Raw genomic sequence first — 22007 nt, forward strand, 5'->3', positions numbered from 1 at the left:
TTGCACATATAATGATTTTTACTTTACTGGCATTACTGCATAACAAATTATGAAATTGTTCTTAAAAAAACAATTGTACGAAATTGAACTAAAACATTGATATACATAAAATACATGTTTCTTTTCTTTTGTATGAAAAAAATAGGAAAAATACTTGACTATTTATTTTTTCAGTTTTTCTTCATAATAATCCCATTTGATACTTATTGTTATCCTAGCCAGCAAATGTGAAACACAGCTCTACATGGATTGTTTTTTTTTTTTTGTCAAGTAGCCTAGCGGCTAAACTTTAAAGGCAAATAAGTGGGGTGTCTGGGGTTCGAATCCTGATCCCTGCATAAATTATGCATTATCCTTTACCAATGAGTTAAGTTCATGGGGACCTCTACATGGATTGTTGAGAAAAGGTAAACATGATCTGATCTGATTGTCTATACTCTTGGCCACTGTGGACTTACTACCTGCAACATCGAATTCAAGTTTATTATCATATCTGGTAAGTGTATAGACATATGGTAACCATTGTTATGCAAATAAGTTTTCTAAATATCATAGTGACTACAAAATGTAAATTACTGACCTCAAGTGTGCTAAAGACTAATCGCATTCGGCCAGCAACAATTGACGGTGTCTCAGCTTCACCCATCACTGCTGTTTGCTCTAATTGAAGAGTCTTTACAGGAAGCCTTCAGTAAACACATAGTAGCCAGGTAAAGAACAATTCACCCACTAAGTGTGAAAAAAACATGAAATTCAAGCACTGTATCTTACCAAGCCATTCCCTTCATAAAATATGCATTTGCTATGAGAGCACAAAATCCTTTCCACTGAAGTCTCACTTCATCTGACACAGGAGTTGTTGATGACCATCTAACAATAGTTGGTGGGGGTGTACACAAGATGGTGATGAATATGATGCTTAACCACAGAATGCACTCATCAATCTGCATCACACAAAAAGCATGCCAAATAAGGTAACTCAGATTTCTAGCTGAATTCATGACTTTAGAAAATCATCTGTAGCAACAAAGTAAGAAGTGATTAGAATCATAGACCTCATTGGATATGATTTTAGATTTCAAGCTTGTGCTCCCACCGTAACTTTGCATTGCTTCAATTTCAAAGCCAGAGTCCTTCATGTCAGTAAGCTCTTTCCTTAATCCTTCATCAGTACACCCAAGTTCATATGCATTCACCCCAGCAGTGATGAAATCCTGAAAACGAAAAACGTAAATCGCCTCTTATTGGAATATAGGGAAAGAACCAACCAGCAAAAGGTGTAAAGGAAGCGTGTGAAGTGAGCATGTTGAGTTACATAGGAAAGTGATAACTATAGCTAAATCAGTTTGTTCTGTAAACTATTGTTAAGATAGAAACAAGAGTAAACAGAAACTATAGAAGAACACAGAAGAAGAATGCACACAACGATTTTATGTGGTTTATCAAATATAATCTAACACTACTAGAAAAAGCAAAATTAGCGAGGGAAATTAGTGACGGAAAAAAATGAAATTCCTCACAAATTCCTTGGTCGCAAAATTTAGTGACGGAATTAGAGAGGGATTTTACGTTTTCCCTCACTAAATTTCCCTCACTAATTTTTGTTTTTTTAGTAGTGTAACTTAACAAAGTGTCTATAAGTGCATGTTTAGATTGACAGTGAATGTGGCATACATATCCAAACATAGAGTTTTCTATTGCTTTGCCAGAGAACTAACTAATTAGAGAGTTCAAATTCGGCATGACACAATGTGCAATCAATCCTATTACACTTAATTAAACCAGCTCAAAACTACAAGGAATGCATAAAAATGGGGTTGAACTGCAAAATATCAAGTCTCATTACAATTTGGGTCTGCCTATTATAACAACGTACAACGTGTTGTATATCAACTGGTGTACAATTCATTTGAAAATAAGAAATAATTTTTCAAAATCTTAAAAATTTATAGTTGAATATTTTCAATTATGATGCTAGAGGCAGTGGACATACTTTTAGATTGTCACCTCCACCACGATCAGTGAAATTCCTATATCTCCTGAACAAGGTGATGGCTATGTTGCGTGAGGAACGGTACTCGTCATTAGATGACATTGAGTCATGTGATCCACACTGCTGCAATATATATCATGCCAAAAGCATATCAATCACCAAAAGAAAAGACTAACAATAAAATATCAAATGGACCAAAGTAGATGAAGAATTGAGATAACATAGCATGCTTAATTACCAGGCATTTGTGTCGCTTTTCACAATTCCAAGAGAAGGATGAACTAAGAAATATGTTACTACAAGGACTTCCATAAAGTTTAGGAAAAGCAGGATGGAAATTTATGAAATTAACATTATTGATCTTGTATGAATAATATGTTTGTTGCGTTGAAGATGAGTCTTGGTATAGATGGAAGTTTAGAATAGCTCTTGGAGCATAAATCGTTAACATGTTTGAACCATGATATAATATGATATTGCTCCCTTCAAAATAACCAAGAAATGAATTAATAGAAAGAAGTGGTTTAACTATTAAGAGAAATATAACAAAGATATAAAAACATAAGGAAGAGGGATGATATACCTGTTTGATGGTAAGCATAGGCTTGAGCTGAAATAAGGAAAAAATGTAAAGTTGGATGGGAAAGAAAATAGAGAAATATGAATGAAACGGGGAATAAACAGAACCACAAATTGTATGCTTATAAAGAAGAAGAAAAAACCACGAATTGTATGAATGGTTTCTGGCCCTGGCCGCCAAGGATCGTTTTCATCTCCCTCGATAGATATATTTTCCAATTTAAGTTTCTTGGAACTATCCACCACTCTTTTCAATTTAAATTTCTAATATAATGAATATTAACTATATGAAATCTGTCAATTTAATTCCTTTTTTTTTTTTCTCTAAGTAGTATGTTGATAAGAATTTTACTCTTTAATATGAATAAGTGGAAAAATCTTTTCTCAAAAAAAAAGAAAAGGTGGAAAAATCTGAATTTAAACTCCAACCTCTTAAGTATTACAACACGTCTACCAACTGAATTATGTTTAGTTTGTTTACGTGACTAATCGTTACATTTTAATAACAAAGGTTAAATCGTATTTTATATATTTATAGATTACATATTATATTTATATGGTTTAATGAAGAAAAAGTGATGATAATTTATGTTATTATTTCTTGCTGCTTTTATATCCATGCCACTCCTATAGACAATAGTTACGTGTACTGTACCTAAACAATCGATATTTCCTTTTTAACTTCTCTTCTGCCATGATTAAGATTTAAGAGGACTTGACAAAGTGTTATTTTCAACCTATTTTTTATTTTCAACCTATATCTAGTTTTTATTACATACTCTACGTTTTTTTTATAAGAGAAAAATATCATTCTCTATTTTTTTTTAGGAAAGGTAAAACTAATTCATTTAATTAAAGAATAATGGGTACAATGTAGATGGTGCATTATGAAAAATAGGGGGGTTATCGTGAGAGAATAAAGCTCTAGTTATGTTATAAGCTATCCTAATTGCTTGCCTCCTAACATAACTTACAGTAAAATTATTGCAAGATGACAATAAATCCTTACATCTAGAAACAATGACCAATATTTATTTATATTTTCGTAAGAGGGTTGTGTAACTTTAACTAATAGATTACATGAAAAAATTATTATCAATATCAACTAATTAAAATACGTAATATCTTTGAAATTTTATAAATATTTCTCTAGGCATTATCAACCATGAATTTTTTTTTCAGATTAACCCTCAGATTTTTGGGAGAAGTGAACCTTGATAATTTAAGCTTCAATTAAAATGCTAAAGATTATTTAAGTTAAAATTAAAATTTAAATTCTTTTAAACGATTCATGATTAACCTTGAATAAAAATACATGTGCTCAATGTGTATCAAGAATATGCTTTTTTTAAGCATGTAACGAAAACATGTTACTATTAGATTTTTGTATTAGTATTCTAAAAAATATATATAATATTACAATGAAGTGTTATACATGATTGAATGTCTCTAAAGTTATTTACTTCTTGGTGCATGATTATTAAATTCAAGAAAAAAGTATAATTTTTTTCCACTTATTTTATCGTGTGACATTTCAATTCGAAGTAACAAAGTTCATTTGTGTTTTGCTACGTCAAGATGGCAATTTTTTTTTAGTTTTTTTTTTATGGTTTCTTTCTCGATACTGCTGGTTCTCATGCATCATACAAATTTCAAACTATACAATCAAGAAAATATAAAATTACGTTAAAAATACCCTCCAACTTTTTAGATTTCAGACGCAAGTGTGGAAAAAACAAATAGATTTGTGCTCATTATTCAAATGGAATCGCTCATTCCCAAAGTAAATATCCAAAATGTCCATGAACATATTAACATGTGTAGCATGATTTAAGTTGCGCTAGTTATAAGAGGAACGCAACTTAAGTCATGCAGCTTGACTTAAGTTGCGCTACGTGACTTGAGTCACACTACGTGCTGTTATTAGCCGAGACAGAACCTCATCATGTATTATTTTCAAACACAACACACACACACACACAAATCTCAATTTTCTCTCAAATTACCCAACTCCAAAATTCCTTCAATTTCAAATCAAACAATACTCCAACAAAAAGAACAAATAAGCTTTCACTTAATCTAGAGTTTTTTAGGTTTATTGTTTTGTTAAAATTTAATTTTTTTTTAGATATTATGTTAGATTTTATACACTTAGATTTGATTTTTTTAGATTTAAAGTTTGTTTAATTTTTTTTTGCAAGATATGATCCAATATTACGTGCAAATGAGTAATATTGCTTAATTATTTAGGTAAGAAAATACACTAGCGTAGGTTAACATGCACATGAATATTTTGGACATTTATTATGAGAATGAGCGAATCCGTTTAACTTGAATGGTTTGATGAGAAATGAATAGTCGAGAATAATTAGAACGTGTGCGGGTGAGAGAGAGTGTGGTTGATCAATCTCAATCTCAATCTCAATCTCAATGGGATGGCAAAAAAACAAGAGGTGAACCGTTGGATCGGAGAAAGCAAAGCATGGATGGAGAAAAGAAATGAAAGGGTAAGGTAATGGTGATGATGATGTTGTTACCACTCACTAAGGATTGGGTATCCCTCGATTTGGGACACTCACTCACTAAAAAGATGACGTCAAGTGAACTCATCTTACACTCACCAACCCATTCTTTATTTAAATTATTTAATTAATATATAACATTGTATTTCTTTTATGACCAAATCTCTTCTTCTTCATCTTCATTGATTCCGAACACAACCATGTCAGTGCTCTCTTACCTCTTTTTTTCTTTAATTACTACTTTACTCCCATTTTACTATCTGCTTTGCTTTGCATATCATATCATATTTTTATTCAATTTAGATCTACACAATTCATTTTTATTGTGATTTATTTATTTATTATTCTCCAAATAGTTAGTTTTATTTATTGCTGCATTACATACATTAATCCGTTGATGCGCGTCGATTCTCATTTTCTGTTTCTGTTTTTCTTACTTAAAACAAACAAGAACTTGCATTTTATGATATTTTTATTAACGCTGACAGACACTAGTCTGCGAAATATGAGATTTGAACTCCATCTTCAAATTTCAATCTCAACCTCACTCTTACCACTCAGCTCAGCTGACACCGAATTTTAATTATTTCAATATTTACATCGAAATTTTGTCATGTTAAGTTAATGTATGTAATTTCATTATCCTTCAATCCCTTGCTACTGCAGAACAAAATGAGAGGGGGCTTGTGGCAACTTGGCCAATCAATCACTCGCCGTCTCGCCCAAGGAGATAAGAAGGCTGTTGCTAGGAGATGTTTCGCTACGGATTCTGACCTGAAAAAGACTGTTCTTTATGACTTCCATGTTGCTCATGGTGGTAAGATGGTTCCATTTGCTGGATGGAGCATGCCTATTCAGTACAAGGACTCAATCATGGATTCAACCTTAAACTGTAGACAGAATGGTAGTCTTTTTGATGTTGCCCATATGTGTGGTTTAAGCCTCAAGGGAAAAGATGCTGTTTCTTTTCTTGAGAAACTAGTCATTGCCGATGTTGCTGCACTTGCACCTGGAACTGGGACATTGACTGTTTTCACTAATGAAAAGGGTGGGGCTATCGATGATTCCGTCATTACTAAGGTCACGGATCATCACATTTACTTGGTTGTCAATGCTGGTTGCAGAGATAAAGATTTGGCTCATATTGAGGAGCATATGAAGGCATTCAAGGCCAAAGGTGGTGATGTGTCGTGGCACATTCATGACGAGAGAACTCTACTTGCTCTACAGGTCATTTATTACTCTATTGTACATTACCATCATGCAAGCAAAACACACACTTTTAACTTGTCTTTTTGTTTTGTTTGATATATAGTACCTATCTCTTGCTGCTGTTGAGTTTTCTCATCATTTCCCTATTTGCACCTCTTAATTTCAATTTTTAAGATCTATAGCATAGTGGAATTATTCTTTCAAGTGTATTATACTTCTTAGAACAAAAAGTGTTTCAACTTTTTCTTCAAACTTTTTTCTTGTAAACTTTCCTCCATCTGTTTCACTCAAAATGGCTGTAATGTGCTCTAGAGTCTAGACACTAAAGCAATTATTATTAGGAGTTGATCCAGTACAATCTAAGGTGCCCTGCGCCATAACCTGTGTCTCTTTTGGTGCAGTCAGTGTTGTCAAATAGTGACTATAGCACATTGAAATTTGAACAAATTGCTATTGTTCTGCGATATGCTAATTAGTACAAAGTGTTATCAAATGGCGATGCTATTGCATTGTTGTCTAGCAGTTGTCTAGCAGATTTGAACATACTTTTGTAATTCCGCGATTGGCAGCATTGACTGTAGTATGATACATACTTTGTTTCGTCTGGTCATTAAATGATTCCAATTTACTTCAGGTGGTCTGTACCCATGTTAATGTTGAAAATATACTTCAGGTGGTCTGTACCCATGTTAATGTTGAAAATAAATTGAGAGACTTCTAAACTAATGACTTGTACCTCACTGTAACGAACATCAATGAAGTTTTTCTTACTGTCTTTGGAAGCAGGGTCCCCTTGCTGCCCCTGTTCTTCAACATCTGACAAAAGATGATTTGAGCAAGCTATACTTTGGGGAGTTCCGTGTGTTGGACATCAATGGCTCGCAGTGCTTTCTCACACGAACAGGGTAATGCTTCCTTTTTTTTGTGTGTGTGGTTTTCTTCTACCAAAGCTAGCAGTTTATTCTTAGAAGTTCATCTGAGTTACAATTATGTTTCCTTAAATTGCTTCTTGTGTCACTTTGACTATCTTGTCTTTCCTATCACAGTAATTTTATTTTGTTGATTAAATGATTTTAATTAGAGGTGTTCACGAATTGACCCAATCTGATATAAATCACTAAATGTGACCTGACAAATCGAAAACAAAAAACGTGTTTATTTGATTTGATTTTTTGGGTTACATTTTGAAGTCTGATTTGGTCCAAATCAAACTGAACTTTTTAAACTCAATACAGAATTTGTTTTAAATTAGATTATTGTGATTTAAAACACTAAGCAACAATAAACTGATTTTATTTATATTTTAAATCCAAATCACAACACCCTGATATACTGTGCATTTCAATGTTTTATTTATCATCTGTTGTAAAGCAAATAAAGTTAAATAAAAAAAGTTGATTCAGACAAATCACTTTATATTACCTATTGATTGGATCGTAAATAAGGAAACTGATTGATGAATTTTTTTCTCTCTCTCAAAGGAAGACATAATTCAACCCTCCAATACCTCTGTTAGATATAGTTTGGATATTTGTCAGGGAAAGTTGGTTACAATGGTTAGTTAGTTTAGTTTGGATCACTATGCTTATATTTTTTTTTTGTATGTTTGTGTTATTGACTTATAGGAACACTTACATAATAACACACTCTATAACGGGACTTTCAGGTACACCGGAGAAGATGGATTTGAGATCTCAGTTCCTTCAGAGCATGGAGTAGATCTTGCCAAGGCAATACTTGAAAAATCTGAAGGGAAAATAAGACTGACAGGACTTGGTGCTAGAGATAGTTTACGCCTTGAAGCTGGATTGTGCCTCTATGGCAATGACATGGAACAGCACATTACACCAATTGAGGCAGGACTGACATGGGCTATAGGTAAGAGGAGAAGAGCAGAAGGTGGTTTTCTAGGAGCTGATGTTATCTTGAAACAGCTCGCAGATGGTCCTTCCATAAGGCGTGTCGGTTTCATTTCATCTGGTCCACCTGCTAGAAGCCACAGTGAGATTCAAGATGAAGGAGGCAACAACATTGGTGAAGTCACTAGTGGTGGATTCAGTCCTTGTCTCAAGAAGAACATAGCTATGGGATATGTAAAATCTGGATTGCACAAAGCAGGTACCAAAGTAAAGATAATTATTCGAGGAAAAGCGAATGAAGGAGTTGTCACAAAAATGCCATTCGTACCCACTAAATACTACAAGCCTACATAATTCCCTTCAGCATTTCTCCTTTGTTGACTAATTTTCCTACAGAGTGTTACATTACATAAAGGTTAATGTCATTATTATGTTTCTCACATCAAGTACAAGGCTTCATCTTGGTTAATAACTCAATTTCATTTTAAACATTGTACTGCTTGAACTTGATGTTATCATGAAATTTTCCTATATTTTTCATCATGCATACTGCGCTATACGTAGAACAATACACACTATAGATTCATGAACACCATTGCATGTACTAGTTCCTCTAAAAACAAAAATCATCAACTACACGTTAGGTAAGAAACTGCTTGTGTTGAAACAAGGGAGTTAGGTTCTAATGTCAGCTCAACATTCACATTATCTCTGGGGCACAATAATGTTCATGTTCTAAAGTTTGACCCTTGACTATTATTAGATCACAAAGCTCCCAAGCCATGATTTATTGCATTCTATGACAATCCCACCGTTGGGAATTTATGGCCTTTGGACTGCATTAATTTCAGGCATTTCCTACCTGTATCAATACTATATTTTTCTACAGTCCAAATCTACTGCCTTCTTATCTTATATAGTTCAATGAAGCTAATTCATGATAGCAAGTCAAAATCCTAGTTGCCGGGTAAGAGTATTTCGGAACCAGTTTTTCATTCATTAAACAGAAGCTAGTGATAAAAGACTAAATCAAAACAATATAATATTGTTGAAAATTAGAATTTTAATGAATTTATCTGTATAATTTGCTTGACTGGATTTATAGGAAACAATATAAAACCATTTTTTATTAAAGTTATCTGAATTTTATTAAGATTTGAAAAAGAAAATGTTTTTAATTTTTAGACTTAATAAAAAACTAACGTCTTGTTGACCATAAAAAATGAAAAATGAAAAACTAGCGTCTTGTTTTTCACTTTGTTTCATGTTTTTAAATTATTGTATAACAAATTTTTCATAGCCAAATATTTATATATCAGTTGTTATGTTAATATTTTGTCTGCCGCTAGAGTTTGAGCTATCCAACCCTACATTTGTATAGAGAATTTCTTTAACTAATCACATGAAATCTCATTTTTCACTTTGCTACTCATTGAGAAAACGGTCAGATAATCTTAGGTACGAGTTTTACAGTTTCTTCACAAGACTTTAGTGTGTTTTAATTAATCAAAAGATAGAAATCAAATTCTTAAACAAAATTCACATTATAATATTTACCTTATGACATTTGTGTTATTCTTAGTTCTGACTTCGCAACAAAAGGAAATAGGATTGTGGACTTGTGATGGATAATAATAGTTATGAAAATCTAATTCTTGAACCTACTTGGTCCAGTCTAATTTATTGTATGGCTATGTCATTGACAATGATCGACTCAATACTCAATTTACATAGAAGAATGAAAAACACGGTGTTGAATGTTAACGTTGTTGCGTTCTTCGATGGTTTTATATACGAAACTAAAGCTGTTCAGAGTAAAATAATGGTTCAAGAAATATGATCGAATCAACGTGTTTTAGAGAGAGATGAGAGGAAGAAGAGGGAGAATCAGATTTTGGAACACAATTTTCTTCATTTTATTTTTTTTTAATTATTTTTTTTCTTCATTTATTTAATTATTTAATTTATATGTGGCTTTTTTTATTTATTTTTAATTAAAACAATGCACACATGGTGGCTTTGAAGTGCCACGTCAGCGTTGACCGAGTCAAAATTGATCTAGGGGTCAAAACTGCCAAAGATCCAATACATAGGGGGCTGTTTTATATTTTAATTAGTTATGGGACTAAAATCGTAACTTCTTAAAACATAGGGGGCCAAAAGTGCAATTAAGCCAAAAAGAAATATATGAATTGCTTTGATTAATGTTTTATGTTTTTATCTGTCATGTGTTGTTGTGATTCGTTGCTTGTTTGTTTGTTAATTTCTTGGTTTTGTAAGTTGTGTTGATTGTGATGTGAGTTGATTATCCGTATTGATTTTCACAGTTTTGGTTTGATCACAAGAACCATTAAGCATGTGGAATTTGCTTTCATGAATATGGTTTTCCACAAAACCTTATCTATGTCAGTATAGCTGGTAAACTTGGGTCGTCTAAGTCCTTTAGGACTTGCTTGTTACATGCATTTTGTTTTCGGACTTTGATCTGAAAGGATTGGGATGAGTTAAAGATTGGTATCAATTATCCTCTCGCATTGAGTCTAGATGTTTTGAAATAAGGATTTTTTCCTTTTTATCACTTTAAACCGATTTGTAATTGGGTGTTGGATAAGATACATAAATAAGTCATTTTAATTAAAACTAAGTTGATAAATTAAATGGTTGAATTATTACTTATTGTCAAATCCAATTCTTTTTTAAAAAAAAAATAAAAAAATTGTTCTAGGCATATGTTAAATTACTAGTATTTCCACCCGTGCAACGCACGGGCAAACAAAGATTTTTTGTGGCATTAACAAATTATTATAACTTTGAACATATCAAAAAATTAAAAACATATAAATGCAATTCTTAGATAAAACAGTTACCGTCTTCATGAAAATAAAGATGACATCCATCCATGTATCGTTTGATTTAATTTAAAACGGTTACACAATATTAGCCAATAATTAAATTATTACATAAGTTATAAGTGACACAAAAAGTAGTTGACACTTGAAAGAGCAATTAATCCAAAACAAAAATCCTTCTTAAAGATAGATGCATCATTGCTTGATAGCTCCAAAGTTATCTACGAAATAAAATAAAGTTTTTTGAATTTTATAAATACAACTTGGATAATTCAATTTTATTCAAAATTCACTATGCGGAGGAAGGTTCTGTAAGCCTCCCGTGTTTTTTGGGCATATGTTTGAAAGTATCCTAATGAATGGGTAGACAAATAGTGATTCTTAAGTCAAATAATAATTTTGTTTATGTTACAAAGATAAATTAAAAAAAGCAAGTAATTATGGTTACCCAAATTGATGTCAGCCTTATTTGTTTACCCATAAGAATAGTTGTCTCTCTATCATTAGTAATTATTCAAGTTACACTATGAGGAGGAAGATTATCAAAGCCTCGTATTTTTTGGGGGCGTACTTTTGAAATTATCCCAATAAAATGGATAAACATAAAATGTGTCTTAAGTCAAATAGTAATTTGTCTATGTTTAGATATAAGTCTTTGAGCAACTCTCCAAGAACTCAACTCGTCTTTGCAATAGCTTCCCTGTGCCGCTTTCCAACCACACAACCAGTGCAAATAACGGGAATCCTTGAGCACCGGTAATCCTCATATCGTCCCCCTTACACATACGTTGCTGAATCACAACAATCAGACCCTTCTGCTGAAGCTGACCAACATTAAAGAGATTATTTTGCAAGGTATGTAAGTAAAACATTATTACTATTGTAGGATTTGAGTTACTTTTGTTATATAAAAGAATAAAAAAATAGGCAAACCAAGTCATTATTAAAGCAACATATTGTTTAATTCTACTCAAGTATATCATAAGTATTGTCAAGTAAATAAACAAAAAGCTGATTTAGAGATAGAATAAAAGCTAACAAAACATAGTTTTAAAACATTGGTTGCAGATCTCAGCATATAGAAATTACTCAATGTACTTAACCACATTCAAGAGTTCTAAAACTCAACCACGCAACTTCATTGGTCATTTGCAACTAAGTTGTTTTAACAAAATTCGAAGAGACACACACATTGGTACCGACCTGAATTAAGACATGAAAAAACCAAACATTGGTACTGACCTACAGTTTTATATCACCCAATTTCCGTTAAATCATCAATCCTTCAAACATAAAAAAACCTTATTAGCAAAGGCAAGTGAAATATTAATCCATTATATTGAGCACTTTAGTCCCCTAACTTAAGATCAGAACCTGATAGCAATTAGCAAAGGCAAGTGGACATGAAAAGCAACCTCGCCATAAAAATAGAACCAAAAGGCACAAACACAACACTATATAGTATACCCTGTGATTCCATGCAAATAACTGCTCCAACAATCATTCACAGGACGAACCAAATTTATCAAGAAAGCAAAATATAGCTTTGTGTAAGTAAGTATCACTTGTTATGAAATTAACAAAACATGCCTTGCAATTCTGTTGAATGAAGTAAAGTTTTTAGAGAATTATATGACTATAATTATACAAAAAGTTAATGAAAAAATAGACAATGAAAAAATAAGATTCCTAAAATAAATAATTATCAATGTCACGTGGTTGAGTAAATAAAATCGATCACAAACCTGCCCAATTGTTCTCATCATTGCTTAAGCCCAATATATAATTCATGATTTTACAACTTCTCATTGTCTACCTAAAAACTCTATATAAAGTATATTCAAATCTAAAATCAATAAATTTAATTTCATGACACTTGTAAAATAAATTAGAGGCCAATCCATACAAAGAACATATAGATTATGAACATATATTCCAAAGGTATCCTAAATTCTAATGACAACAAATTATTTGATAAAGAGATATCAAGTAAAATAGAATCAAACTAAAGTGACAATTTTGTGGACTATTTATTTTACACATTTAACAGGATCTTAGATTTTCAAAAGCATCTAATGACTGCAATAATTTGTATTGTCCAAATAGGCTAATATTTTTGTGGACTGTTTTAAATATTCCTAATTTTGTCATAGCATAAAACTTACAACTAATTGTTTCAACTTAGCATAAAATCTATCACCAAATAGTTGTGTTTATGATATGATAATTAACTGAACAGGGAGGGAAATAGTGGGAAGAATCAGATTTTCATAATTTGTGTTCATCTGTCATTTTTAAAATTAATCTGGCAAGATTATATTACTTTTTGGGAGAAACTATTTCAGTCTGTAATTTAAAAACAACAAAACTAATATATTATAGCTTGAAAGACACTATAAATCACTATAACATCAAACAAATAATACTAATCAAGTAATAATACTGGGGCTATGACAATCGAAATAAAAATGGTGCTAACCAAGAGAAAAGCAAGCTACTTTTCATTCATTCTAAAGACTCCAAATTTCCACTGCACTATACATCTAAGAAAGATTAGACATTCAAAATTAATTTACCTTATTGTGCAAGGATAACTGACTTGAGATCATTCACTAATTCCTGCCCTGATTGCATGTTTAACCCAAAAATAAAACTTATAGTTAATACCAAAACACCCAAAACAAACCAAGTGATAACCAATAAAAGTACTTCAACAAACAAATTATATAAACTATTCCAACAATAACACAAAGGTTAATCTAACCAAGTGATAAACATAAAAAGTGAAAAAGTGTGTGTGAACATGATAAATCTCTCTTATTCAAACACAATCTTCAATCATAGTTTGAACAAAGATATCAAATCTTTTTAGTATATTTTCCAGTACACATGTATCAAATGTTTTTCATATTAAAATAGTTTGAACAATAACTAAAACACATGCAACCTGAATTTGACCCCCCAAAATGTTAATTAGCTTCTGTCTCTCAATTCAAGATAGATATTTCATTTATCTTCTTCTCGAACTCCTGAATTTGTACAAAAGAACAATTATAAATTTGAATAACCATAATACTTTATATAAATAATGAGATCTTATAGTCTTATCTAAAACAAAATAAACGAATATGAAACAAAATAAAAACATACCATTTCTTATAGTCTTACACCAATTAAGGTAGTTTGAAAATGTCTATTATTCAAACCATCAAAATTGACATCAACTGATACAACATTATCCAAGGAGAGTAGATATGACTCTAAAGATGATCTCCCAAACATAGGAACAAATATTTACAAGATTTGAAAGAGGTTTGTTTTCCAAAAGAAAGTGGGTCTGATTGGCATTACAGCAAAGTGTAAAAGGTGTTTGGTGAGGACTCAATTTTCACATATTCATTTGATTCCCTAGTTACAAAACCAAAAAATTCACCATGACAAAATCTAGATACCATATCAATACAACTACCAGAAAACAATGTAGGAGAGATGTTTAATACGGTGGGCAGTGGTGGTGGGATAGCAGCACTGTCAGGTGGCTCCAGTGGGGAAATCTCGGCCGAAATGATACGACCCAATTCGAGTAGGGATCACACTCCAGAATTTAGAAGTAGAAGCTAGAGATAAAAGAAAGGAAATTCATTATTATTTTTCATTCATCCTAATAATGAGGCATACAATGCTTATATAGACTTGTGCTGTTGTGCATACCCGTAATAAGATAACTACAATAACTACACAATAGCACTGCTTAATAACTAACTAATAGAATATGCCTAAAAGATCCCATCTAGATTAAGATGAGTCATACTACCTTCTAGAACTAGCTCGGCCACCTCATTTATATTCATTATTCTAGATATCCTATCAGTTTATGCATCAAAGATGAAGGTGGATTAGTAGTAGCAAATGGGATCCTTTCACAAAGGAAGCTGAAGGGATAGGTTTATGGAGTGAGCGGACAGTATGGTTATTGATGCAATGACTAGTAGTTTTTCAGCTATAATTGAGTTCAGACCCATGATTTCAAGACACTATATTAATGTATAACCGAGCCGAAAGGTTAATTTTATAAGGAGACAAGTCAAACAAGTTGCTCATTCATTAGAAAAAGTATCTAGTTTTATGTTAATCACCATGTTTTTTATTAGGGTAGAGCCAACTTGTGCCCTTAGGGCACATGTTAAGAAACCCCAAAGAAGAAATATTTTTTAAAATTTTGTGCATTCAATTCATTAAAAAGTTAAAGATTAAATGTAATGCACAAATTCCAATAAATTATTTCTATATTTGATTCACTAACTTGTGCCTTAAGGGCACAAGTTAGCATTCCATGTATTGAAATTTCGATTATCGAAGAAATATGAGTTTGTTATTACTTCTTTTATAATAAGGAAAATGGGATTTTTACTTCTTTTATTATTACAATCTTACGGTATTCCCTCTTCTCTGCAAAATTTACATCTATAGCTAATTAAGTAGGGAAACCGTGGTTCCCCTTCGCGATCAATCAAAGATCCAAAACCAATTAACATTTCCATCACAAATCTTTGAATCCTTCAAAATTGTGATTAATAAACACAACAGGACACACACCGCACACCTACCTAAGCACTACAAATGAATGTTGCACATTGATCGGGTCCTAATATACAAATGCAGCAGAGCAAACACAGCGGCAACACATCGTCAATGGGTACTAAACTGATGAAATAACAATAAGCCACAACAGATGTTAAACAGAAACTCAATCAGTTCTGCCCCCATCTTTGCTACTAAAGAAAGTAGAAAAATAAAAACTAATAAGCTTAGGTTCCAAAGACACTAAATTGAGAGATTAAAAAACATGTTCACATGTAAACGAAAACCAAGCAGACCCCATGAAGCAGCAGGAGCAGAAAACACAGCAAACCCATAAACACATTCGTTTCCAAACCCGACAGGTAAAGCGCCAGTTTTTGCAATGTTGAAGAAAATCAGTCCCTGCACCAAACTCCTACTCACCGCATAAACAACCCAAAATGTCTCACAGGCCATTGACTATTGCATAATTAAAACCTTTTGATTTGGTTTTAAGTGGCCAAGTGCAAATAGAAATATCAGATGATATGCACAATATAAACAGCCGAACATTGCACGATTCACAACACCAAGCTGAAAAAAGACACCAAAAACTAGCTGCAACATTATGCATGAACTTAAACCAATATGAAACCTCACAGGATGATACCTAGCAGCACCACAAAGAGAGGGAGCTGGCCTAACCTGCAAATTTATGGCATATACAGGTAGTAAAAAATACCTAATAAGGTTTGAAGTCCTTATCACGTGTGAAGAGAACTCATGTTTGTCAAATTTCTTGGAAAGGGGAAGAGACAAACACTGTACTTACTGTCTCAATGCTCATGGTTACAGGGGTGCCAATCAATCATAAGATGAAAAAATATAGAATACAAACACAATTAAGATTCAAAATAACAAACCTGCACTGTTTTATTGTTGAATGCACGATAAATAGTTGATTAAATTGAAAGAGAGGGAGGGAGCTGGCCTAACCTGGCTGAAAGCTTGATTTTTTATGGCACCCACGATTTTGCAGAGATCAAAACAGCCTCTGGAAGTCTGAAGCAGAGTGGGAGTGAAGTAAAACCCTCTGTAACCCAGGTGATAACTAAAATAAATATGACAGACCCTATAGAGGTCCCAAGATGGAAACTATGGAAATGTGAATCAGGACACATTTTGAGACAGTGTATCATCAATACTACAATTTTCATAGAAAAATTAAAGGGATTGAGAAGATCCAAATAAGCTCAAATAAGTCAATCGAAACAGGTGCTTAGTAAATTGAACCTAGCTGAGGAGTCTAAGCACCACCAGATTCATACATAGTACTCTATGGAAAATCAGACGAAAGCAGCCATAATATTCCCATTGAAATATAAATAGAATAATAGTTAGTTAGGTTCATCAATTGTATAATAAACTACAGCAAGCAAGCATTGGAGTATAACTAAAATTATAACATCCACTGGAATATAAGTGAGTATTCCAATCCATTAATTATAAGAAGTTATATATATATCTACATCTTAGTGATTCCATGACAGATGTCTTCTACATTCATTCTGATTACTGATTTCAAAGCGGATAAGAGGGCAAGGCCGGCCATATCTTCGGGAAAGACTTCCCTAACCGCAGCGGAGATGTCAGGCTCGACCAGTGGTGAATTCTTGTGACGTATTTTGTTATGCTTCGAAGCTTTCTGAGCAAGCTTCAACATCATGTCTGTTAAGATAGTGTTCATCAATTCCACAGCCCCGGCAGATATAGCAATGTCAGGGTGAACCTTCTTCAGAACTTCGTAGATGAATTTGTTCAACTTTAACATCTCCGACTTTTTTACTTTCATTTTCTTCTCTTTTTCGACGGTATCTACATCCATCACCGCCGTCGAATTGTTCTGTGCCATCGCCAATCGATAATTCTGAGAGACAAATTGGGTTTTGTTTTCGTAGAGAGAGAGAGAGAGAGAGAGGGTACGGATTCAATTTTGCTTGGTGATCTCTATTTATAGGGGTTTTACATTTTAGAAAACGCTTAATGTGTGTGTGTGGGTTAGTTGGTTACTATCCAAGATATTTCTCTCTCTCTGTTTTTTTTTTTTGAAGGAGGATATTCTCTTATTTACTCAAAAATATATATTATTTGTTATAAATATTAATAATAGATGTCCAAATAGCAAATGTGTTAGTGGGTCATAATACTATTAGGTTATTGAACTTAGTTCATAAACTACTTTATTTCCCTATAAATAAAGCTCATTTGTTACATTGAGAAAACATCAGTGAATAATAATACTTCTCTTTATTCTCTCATCTTCTCATTCTCTCTATTTCTGTTTCCATTTTTCTTTCTTTTTGATTTGGATTTAGCAATTTAATTTAGTTACATACCGAAAGAAAAAAAAAAACTCTTATGAATTCATATAGTGTAATCATGCGTTTGTGTTCTCTTTGTCAATTAAAATATATAAAATAATTTGTAATTATGTATCGATGATTATAGATTACTCTTACAATTCCATCAATTGGAATCGGTACCTTATAGATACACATAATTGTTATTATGCAAATTATACAAGGATATTGATAAATGTGTAATATAGTTCCTGAAGAATAAATACTTTGATATTGATCATTTGGGACATGCTTCTTAAGAAATAAAAGGATTGGTTGATGAAAGAATTGTTATTGGTCATCATTTATGATGATTTGGTCGTGTGTTCTTGAAGAACTACGTATTTAAAACATGATAAAAATTTATAAGATCTATTTGATATGAAAGAAAGAAAAAAGAAGGGGAAAATATGAAAGCTAAGTTGGGGAGTGTTTGATAAGTGCTCAAAAGTAACATATTTTATGTATTAATCTAGGAAGTTTAGTGACTTGTTCTGCAAGTTATCTAAGGAAAAACTACCATTTGAGTGTATTTGTACCATTTACGCTTTACATGCCTGATTCTACCCAATTTATACAGGAAATGACAAGCGAGGACCAAAACAAGGAAGCTCCTAAACCAAGGTCAGTTCGCTTGAGCGAACTCCTGTTCGCTTAAGCGAACCAGTTCCAGAGAGTACCAGAATAGTCGCTTACTAGCACGCTTTCTGTTCGCTCATGAAGAAAAGTTCAGTTCGCTTAAGCGACCTCATGTTCGCTTAAGCGATCCAGTTCCAGAAAGCTCCAGAATGGTTCGCTTCCTGTACGCTTACAGTTTGCTTGAGCGAAGTTCATCAAACTTCGTAAGATAAGGACCACGTGGCAGCTCCTCAATGGACAATGGAAGATTCCCTGGATGTTCGCTTAAGCAAACGCTGCTTCGCTTAAGCGAACGAGCACGAATTTGGCCCATATAAATAGTTTTCTCTCCTCTTTCCACACATTATTTTTTACATTGTCTTTGATATTTTTCTGGTTTTAGAGAGAGACTAGGGCATTTCTAGAGAGAGAAACACATAGCAAGATAGTTAGGAGTAGATATTCAACCCAAGATTCATTGAGACATCATGAATCTAGGCATGAAATCTTCATCTTTTCTTCATCCATTCCAAAGCTATCATAGACATATGTAGCTACATCTACCCTTGTGGTTTTGAGGTATTCAAGCAAGCTATTATGCAATCTTTTGATCATTTAATATATGGTTCTAGCTTATTTATTCAAAATTGTTGTTATTCTTGTGTTTAATGCTTTATTGAGATTCAAAATGATATGGACACATACTTTTGAATCTAGAAATAGAATAACAATCTATCTTAAGTTATCACTTTAGACATGGATGTTAATATTTGATAATCACTTTTAATCTAGAGCTTAATGTTTTTGGGTAATTTAATCGGGAAATCGTCGGTTAAACTATCCAATCGACTTTGTGATCGTTTAAATGTTTGGGAAATCGATGTTTAAACGATCCCTTAGAAATAACGATATCATTTGGACACGAATGATATTGTCGAGTGATTGTGATAATATGTCTAAAAAGCTGGAATCCGTTAATCGATCGAGAGATTGCAGTTGTTACGCTTGGTTGATGTCTCTGACCCCAAGCGAAATAGCCCTGTCTCTTCTCGTTTTACTTTTATGTCGAATAGGAAAATAGTTTTACACAAACAATCAATTTATACCCAAACACTTAATGTGATAAATATTGTGAAAATGCTTATGAAATACGCAACTCCCTGCGGAAACGATCATATTATACTTACGTGTAAATAGTTTTATGATATGTAAAAATCTTACATCAGTAGGTAAATATTAATATATTAATTTTTTGAAGAGACTAAAATGGGATATAATACCAAAACAACGAGACTCTCCTAGCACAGGATGAACTAAGGTAGTAATATTAATATATTACTACATGGGAACCGATGTTGAATTGAAATATTGTTGGAATTGTTTGAATATAAGGCTCAATTCTTGGGGTAATAAGTATTTGAGCCTGGGAGGTAGGGTAGTTCTCCTTAATGTGAACCACCCTACCTCCGAGGTAATTTCTCTACATGGGAACCGATGTTGAATTGTTTGAATATAAGGCTCAATTCTTGGGGTAATAAGTATTTGAGCCTCGGAGGTAGGGTGATTCTCCTTAATGCGGTGTTGAATGCTATCCCAATTTTTTTATCTTTCCTTTTTCAAGCTACCGGTGAAGGTGTGGAAGAAAGTGGTGAGAATTCAACGTCAATTCCTTTGGGGTGGAGTGAAGGGGGGAAATAAGGTGTGTTGGGTTAAGTGGTCAACGATGTGTCTTCCTCATGCAAGTGGTGGTTTGGGAGTTAAAGATATAAGGTTGGTCAACCTTAGCCTTTTGGCTAAGTGGTGGTGGATGTTGGTGCAACCGGAGCAATCGTTGTGGAAGAAAGTCCTTATTTGTAAATATGGGAACCGTATTTCTTATCCCTCGTATCCGGAAGAGAATGCTTGGCCGTCTTTTGCCTCTAGTTGGTAGTTAGATTTGATGTCTTTGGAAAGGGCGGTGAGGGAAAATTGGATTAATAGGGAGGTGGTGAGGAAGGTGGGGAATGGGGAGAATACTAGGTTTTGGCTAGACCGTTGGGTGGGGAATGAGGCGCTATGTAATAGATTCCCAAGGCTTTTCTCCATCTCTTGTCAAAAAGAAGTGATGGTTGGGGAGGTGTGGATGGATGGTGTGGGAGGGGGTGATTGGAATTTTATGTGGAGAAGAAATCTTTTTGTGTGGGAAGAGGGTTTAGTTGTTAATCTTCTTGAGTCTTTAGAGGGTTGGGAAAAGGTGGAGGAGGTCGATTCTTGGTGGTGGAAGTTGGAGGAGAATGGGAATTTTTCGGTAGCCTCATCTTATGTTTCCCTTGAGAATTTGTTATTGCCTCTACAGCCATTGGAGAGGACGAAGAAAGTGGTGTTTGACTTAGTTTGGAAAAGCCCGGCGCCTTCAAAAGTGGTGGTTTTCTCTTGGCAAGTGCTCCTCAATCGAATCCCAACAAAAGATAACCTCTTGAGTAGGCGTATCCTAGCACCGGTGCCTTAGGAAGGTGTGAGTTTTGTGATCATATGGCTGAAACGGCGACTCATCTTTTTCTCCATTGCGAGTGGACTTTTAAAGTTTGGTCGAAGGTTGGTGGTTGGTTAGGGATTAATTTCATTACACCTCAATCTCTTTTTCAACATTTTGAGTGTTGGAATGGGGAGATAGGGAGGCGTAAATTTCAAAAAGGATATTGGTTGATTTGGCACGCGGTGTTATGGACGATTTGGAAAGCGAGGAATGATAGGATTTTCAATAACCTTTTGAAGGATTTTGGTGAAATTGTGGAGGAAATTAAGGTGATTTCGTGAAATTGAACGAATTCAAGACTTAAGAGTTCTCCTTGCCTCTATTACGAGTGGTGTTGGAACCTCAAGGAATGCTTATTGAGATAGGTGGGGCAGTTTTAGAGGTGTCCGTGACTTTTTCCTGTTGAGGTTGCTGGTTTTTGGTGTGTTTTAGGCCTTCTGTTCTCTGCTGTAGCAGTTTTTTGGTTTGCTGTTTTTCTGTTATTGCTAGCGGATCAGGTGTTGGTGTTTTTTGTCTGCTGGTTGGCTGCTGCTATCAGCAGTTTTACAACTATAGCAGTTTTCTTTTTTCTTTCTGTTTTGGTGTTAATATTATAAGCTGTTCAATATATATATATATATATATTATAGTACCTCCTTCTTTAATTATAAGATCTTTTTGTATTTTTTCTGTCTCTTTTTATAAGAATTCACATTATAATATTTACCCTAGACAATTTTATTGTTCTTAGTTCTGACTTCGCAACAAAAGAAAATAGGATTGTGGACTTGTGATGGATAATAATAGTTATGAAAATCTAATTCTTGAACCTACTTGGTCCAGTCTAATTTATTGTATGGCTATGTCATTGACAATGATCGACTCAATACTCAATTTACATAAAAGAATGAAAAACACGGTG

The 22007-nt window shown here is 33.4% G+C and overlaps 2 protein-coding genes and 1 long non-coding RNA gene across 6 annotated transcripts; 1 reads left to right on the forward strand and 2 right to left on the reverse strand.

The window, feature by feature from the left end:
* Positions 1–43: 43 nt before the first annotated feature.
* LOC11444183 (uncharacterized) lies at positions 44–2797 on the reverse strand. 3 transcript variants are annotated; one of them, XM_003610407.4, is made up of 7 exons: positions 2577–2794; positions 2232–2476; positions 1994–2116; positions 1056–1214; positions 772–944; positions 581–686; positions 44–461 (listed from the first exon to the last, which is right to left on the reverse strand). In XM_003610407.4, exons 2-7 carry the CDS (start codon positions 2442–2444, stop codon positions 432–434), a joined length of 804 nt encoding a protein of 267 aa, XP_003610455.1. In that variant the 5' UTR covers positions 2445–2476; positions 2577–2794; the 3' UTR covers positions 44–431. The 3 variants fall into 3 exon arrangements, with proteins under 3 accessions (XP_003610455.1, XP_024637410.1, XP_039688833.1); XM_024781642.2 differs by having other exon boundaries at positions 56–461; positions 1994–2113; positions 2577–2796; XM_039832899.1 differs by lacking the exons at positions 44–461; positions 581–686 and having other exon boundaries at positions 768–944; positions 2577–2797.
* A 2140-nt stretch (positions 2798–4937) lies between these two features.
* On the forward strand, positions 4938–8708 carry LOC11437303 (aminomethyltransferase, mitochondrial). Of its 2 annotated transcripts, none has more exons than XM_003610408.3 (4): positions 4938–5079; positions 5761–6324; positions 7093–7211; positions 7973–8708. In XM_003610408.3, the coding sequence occupies exons 1-4, from the start codon at positions 5008–5010 to the stop codon at positions 8517–8519; spliced, it is 1302 nt and encodes a 433-aa protein (XP_003610456.1). In that variant the 5' UTR covers positions 4938–5007; the 3' UTR covers positions 8520–8708. The 2 variants fall into 2 exon arrangements, with proteins under 2 accessions (XP_003610456.1, XP_003610457.2); XM_003610409.4 differs by lacking the exon at positions 4938–5079 and adding an exon at positions 5152–5296.
* A 2666-nt stretch (positions 8709–11374) lies between these two features.
* LOC120580284 (uncharacterized) lies at positions 11375–17852 on the reverse strand. Its single transcript, XR_005645985.1, has 2 exons — positions 13962–17852; positions 11375–13638 (listed from the first exon to the last, which is right to left on the reverse strand). It is a non-coding gene; the product is annotated as an uncharacterized lncRNA (long non-coding RNA).
* Between the last annotated feature and the right edge of the window lie 4155 nt (positions 17853–22007).

Source organism: Medicago truncatula, chromosome 4 (assembly GCF_003473485.1).
Source record: "Medicago truncatula cultivar Jemalong A17 chromosome 4, MtrunA17r5.0-ANR, whole genome shotgun sequence".
NCBI lineage: Eukaryota > Viridiplantae > Streptophyta > Magnoliopsida > Fabales > Fabaceae > Medicago > Medicago truncatula.

Coding starts and splice junctions, on each gene's coding strand:
- LOC11437303 (XM_003610408.3), top strand. CDS start 5,008: ATGGCAAAAAAACAAGAGGTGAACCGTTGGATCGGAGAAAGCAAAGCA. Junction 6,325..7,092: donor GAACTCTACTTGCTCTACAG/GTCATTTATTAC, acceptor CTTTGGAAGCAG/GGTCCCCTTGCTGCCCCTGT. Junction 7,212..7,972: donor TGCTTTCTCACACGAACAGG/GTAATGCTTCCT, acceptor CGGGACTTTCAG/GTACACCGGAGAAGATGGAT.
- LOC11444183 (XM_003610407.4), bottom strand. CDS start 2,444: ATGTTAACGATTTATGCTCCAAGAGCTATTCTAAACTTCCATCTATAC. Junction 2,117..2,231: donor AAAAGCGACACAAATGCCTG/GTAATTAAGCAT, acceptor TATATATTGCAG/CAGTGTGGATCACATGACTC. Junction 1,215..1,993: donor GTGGAGGTGACAATCTAAAA/GTATGTCCACTG, acceptor TTTCGTTTTCAG/GATTTCATCACTGCTGGGGT.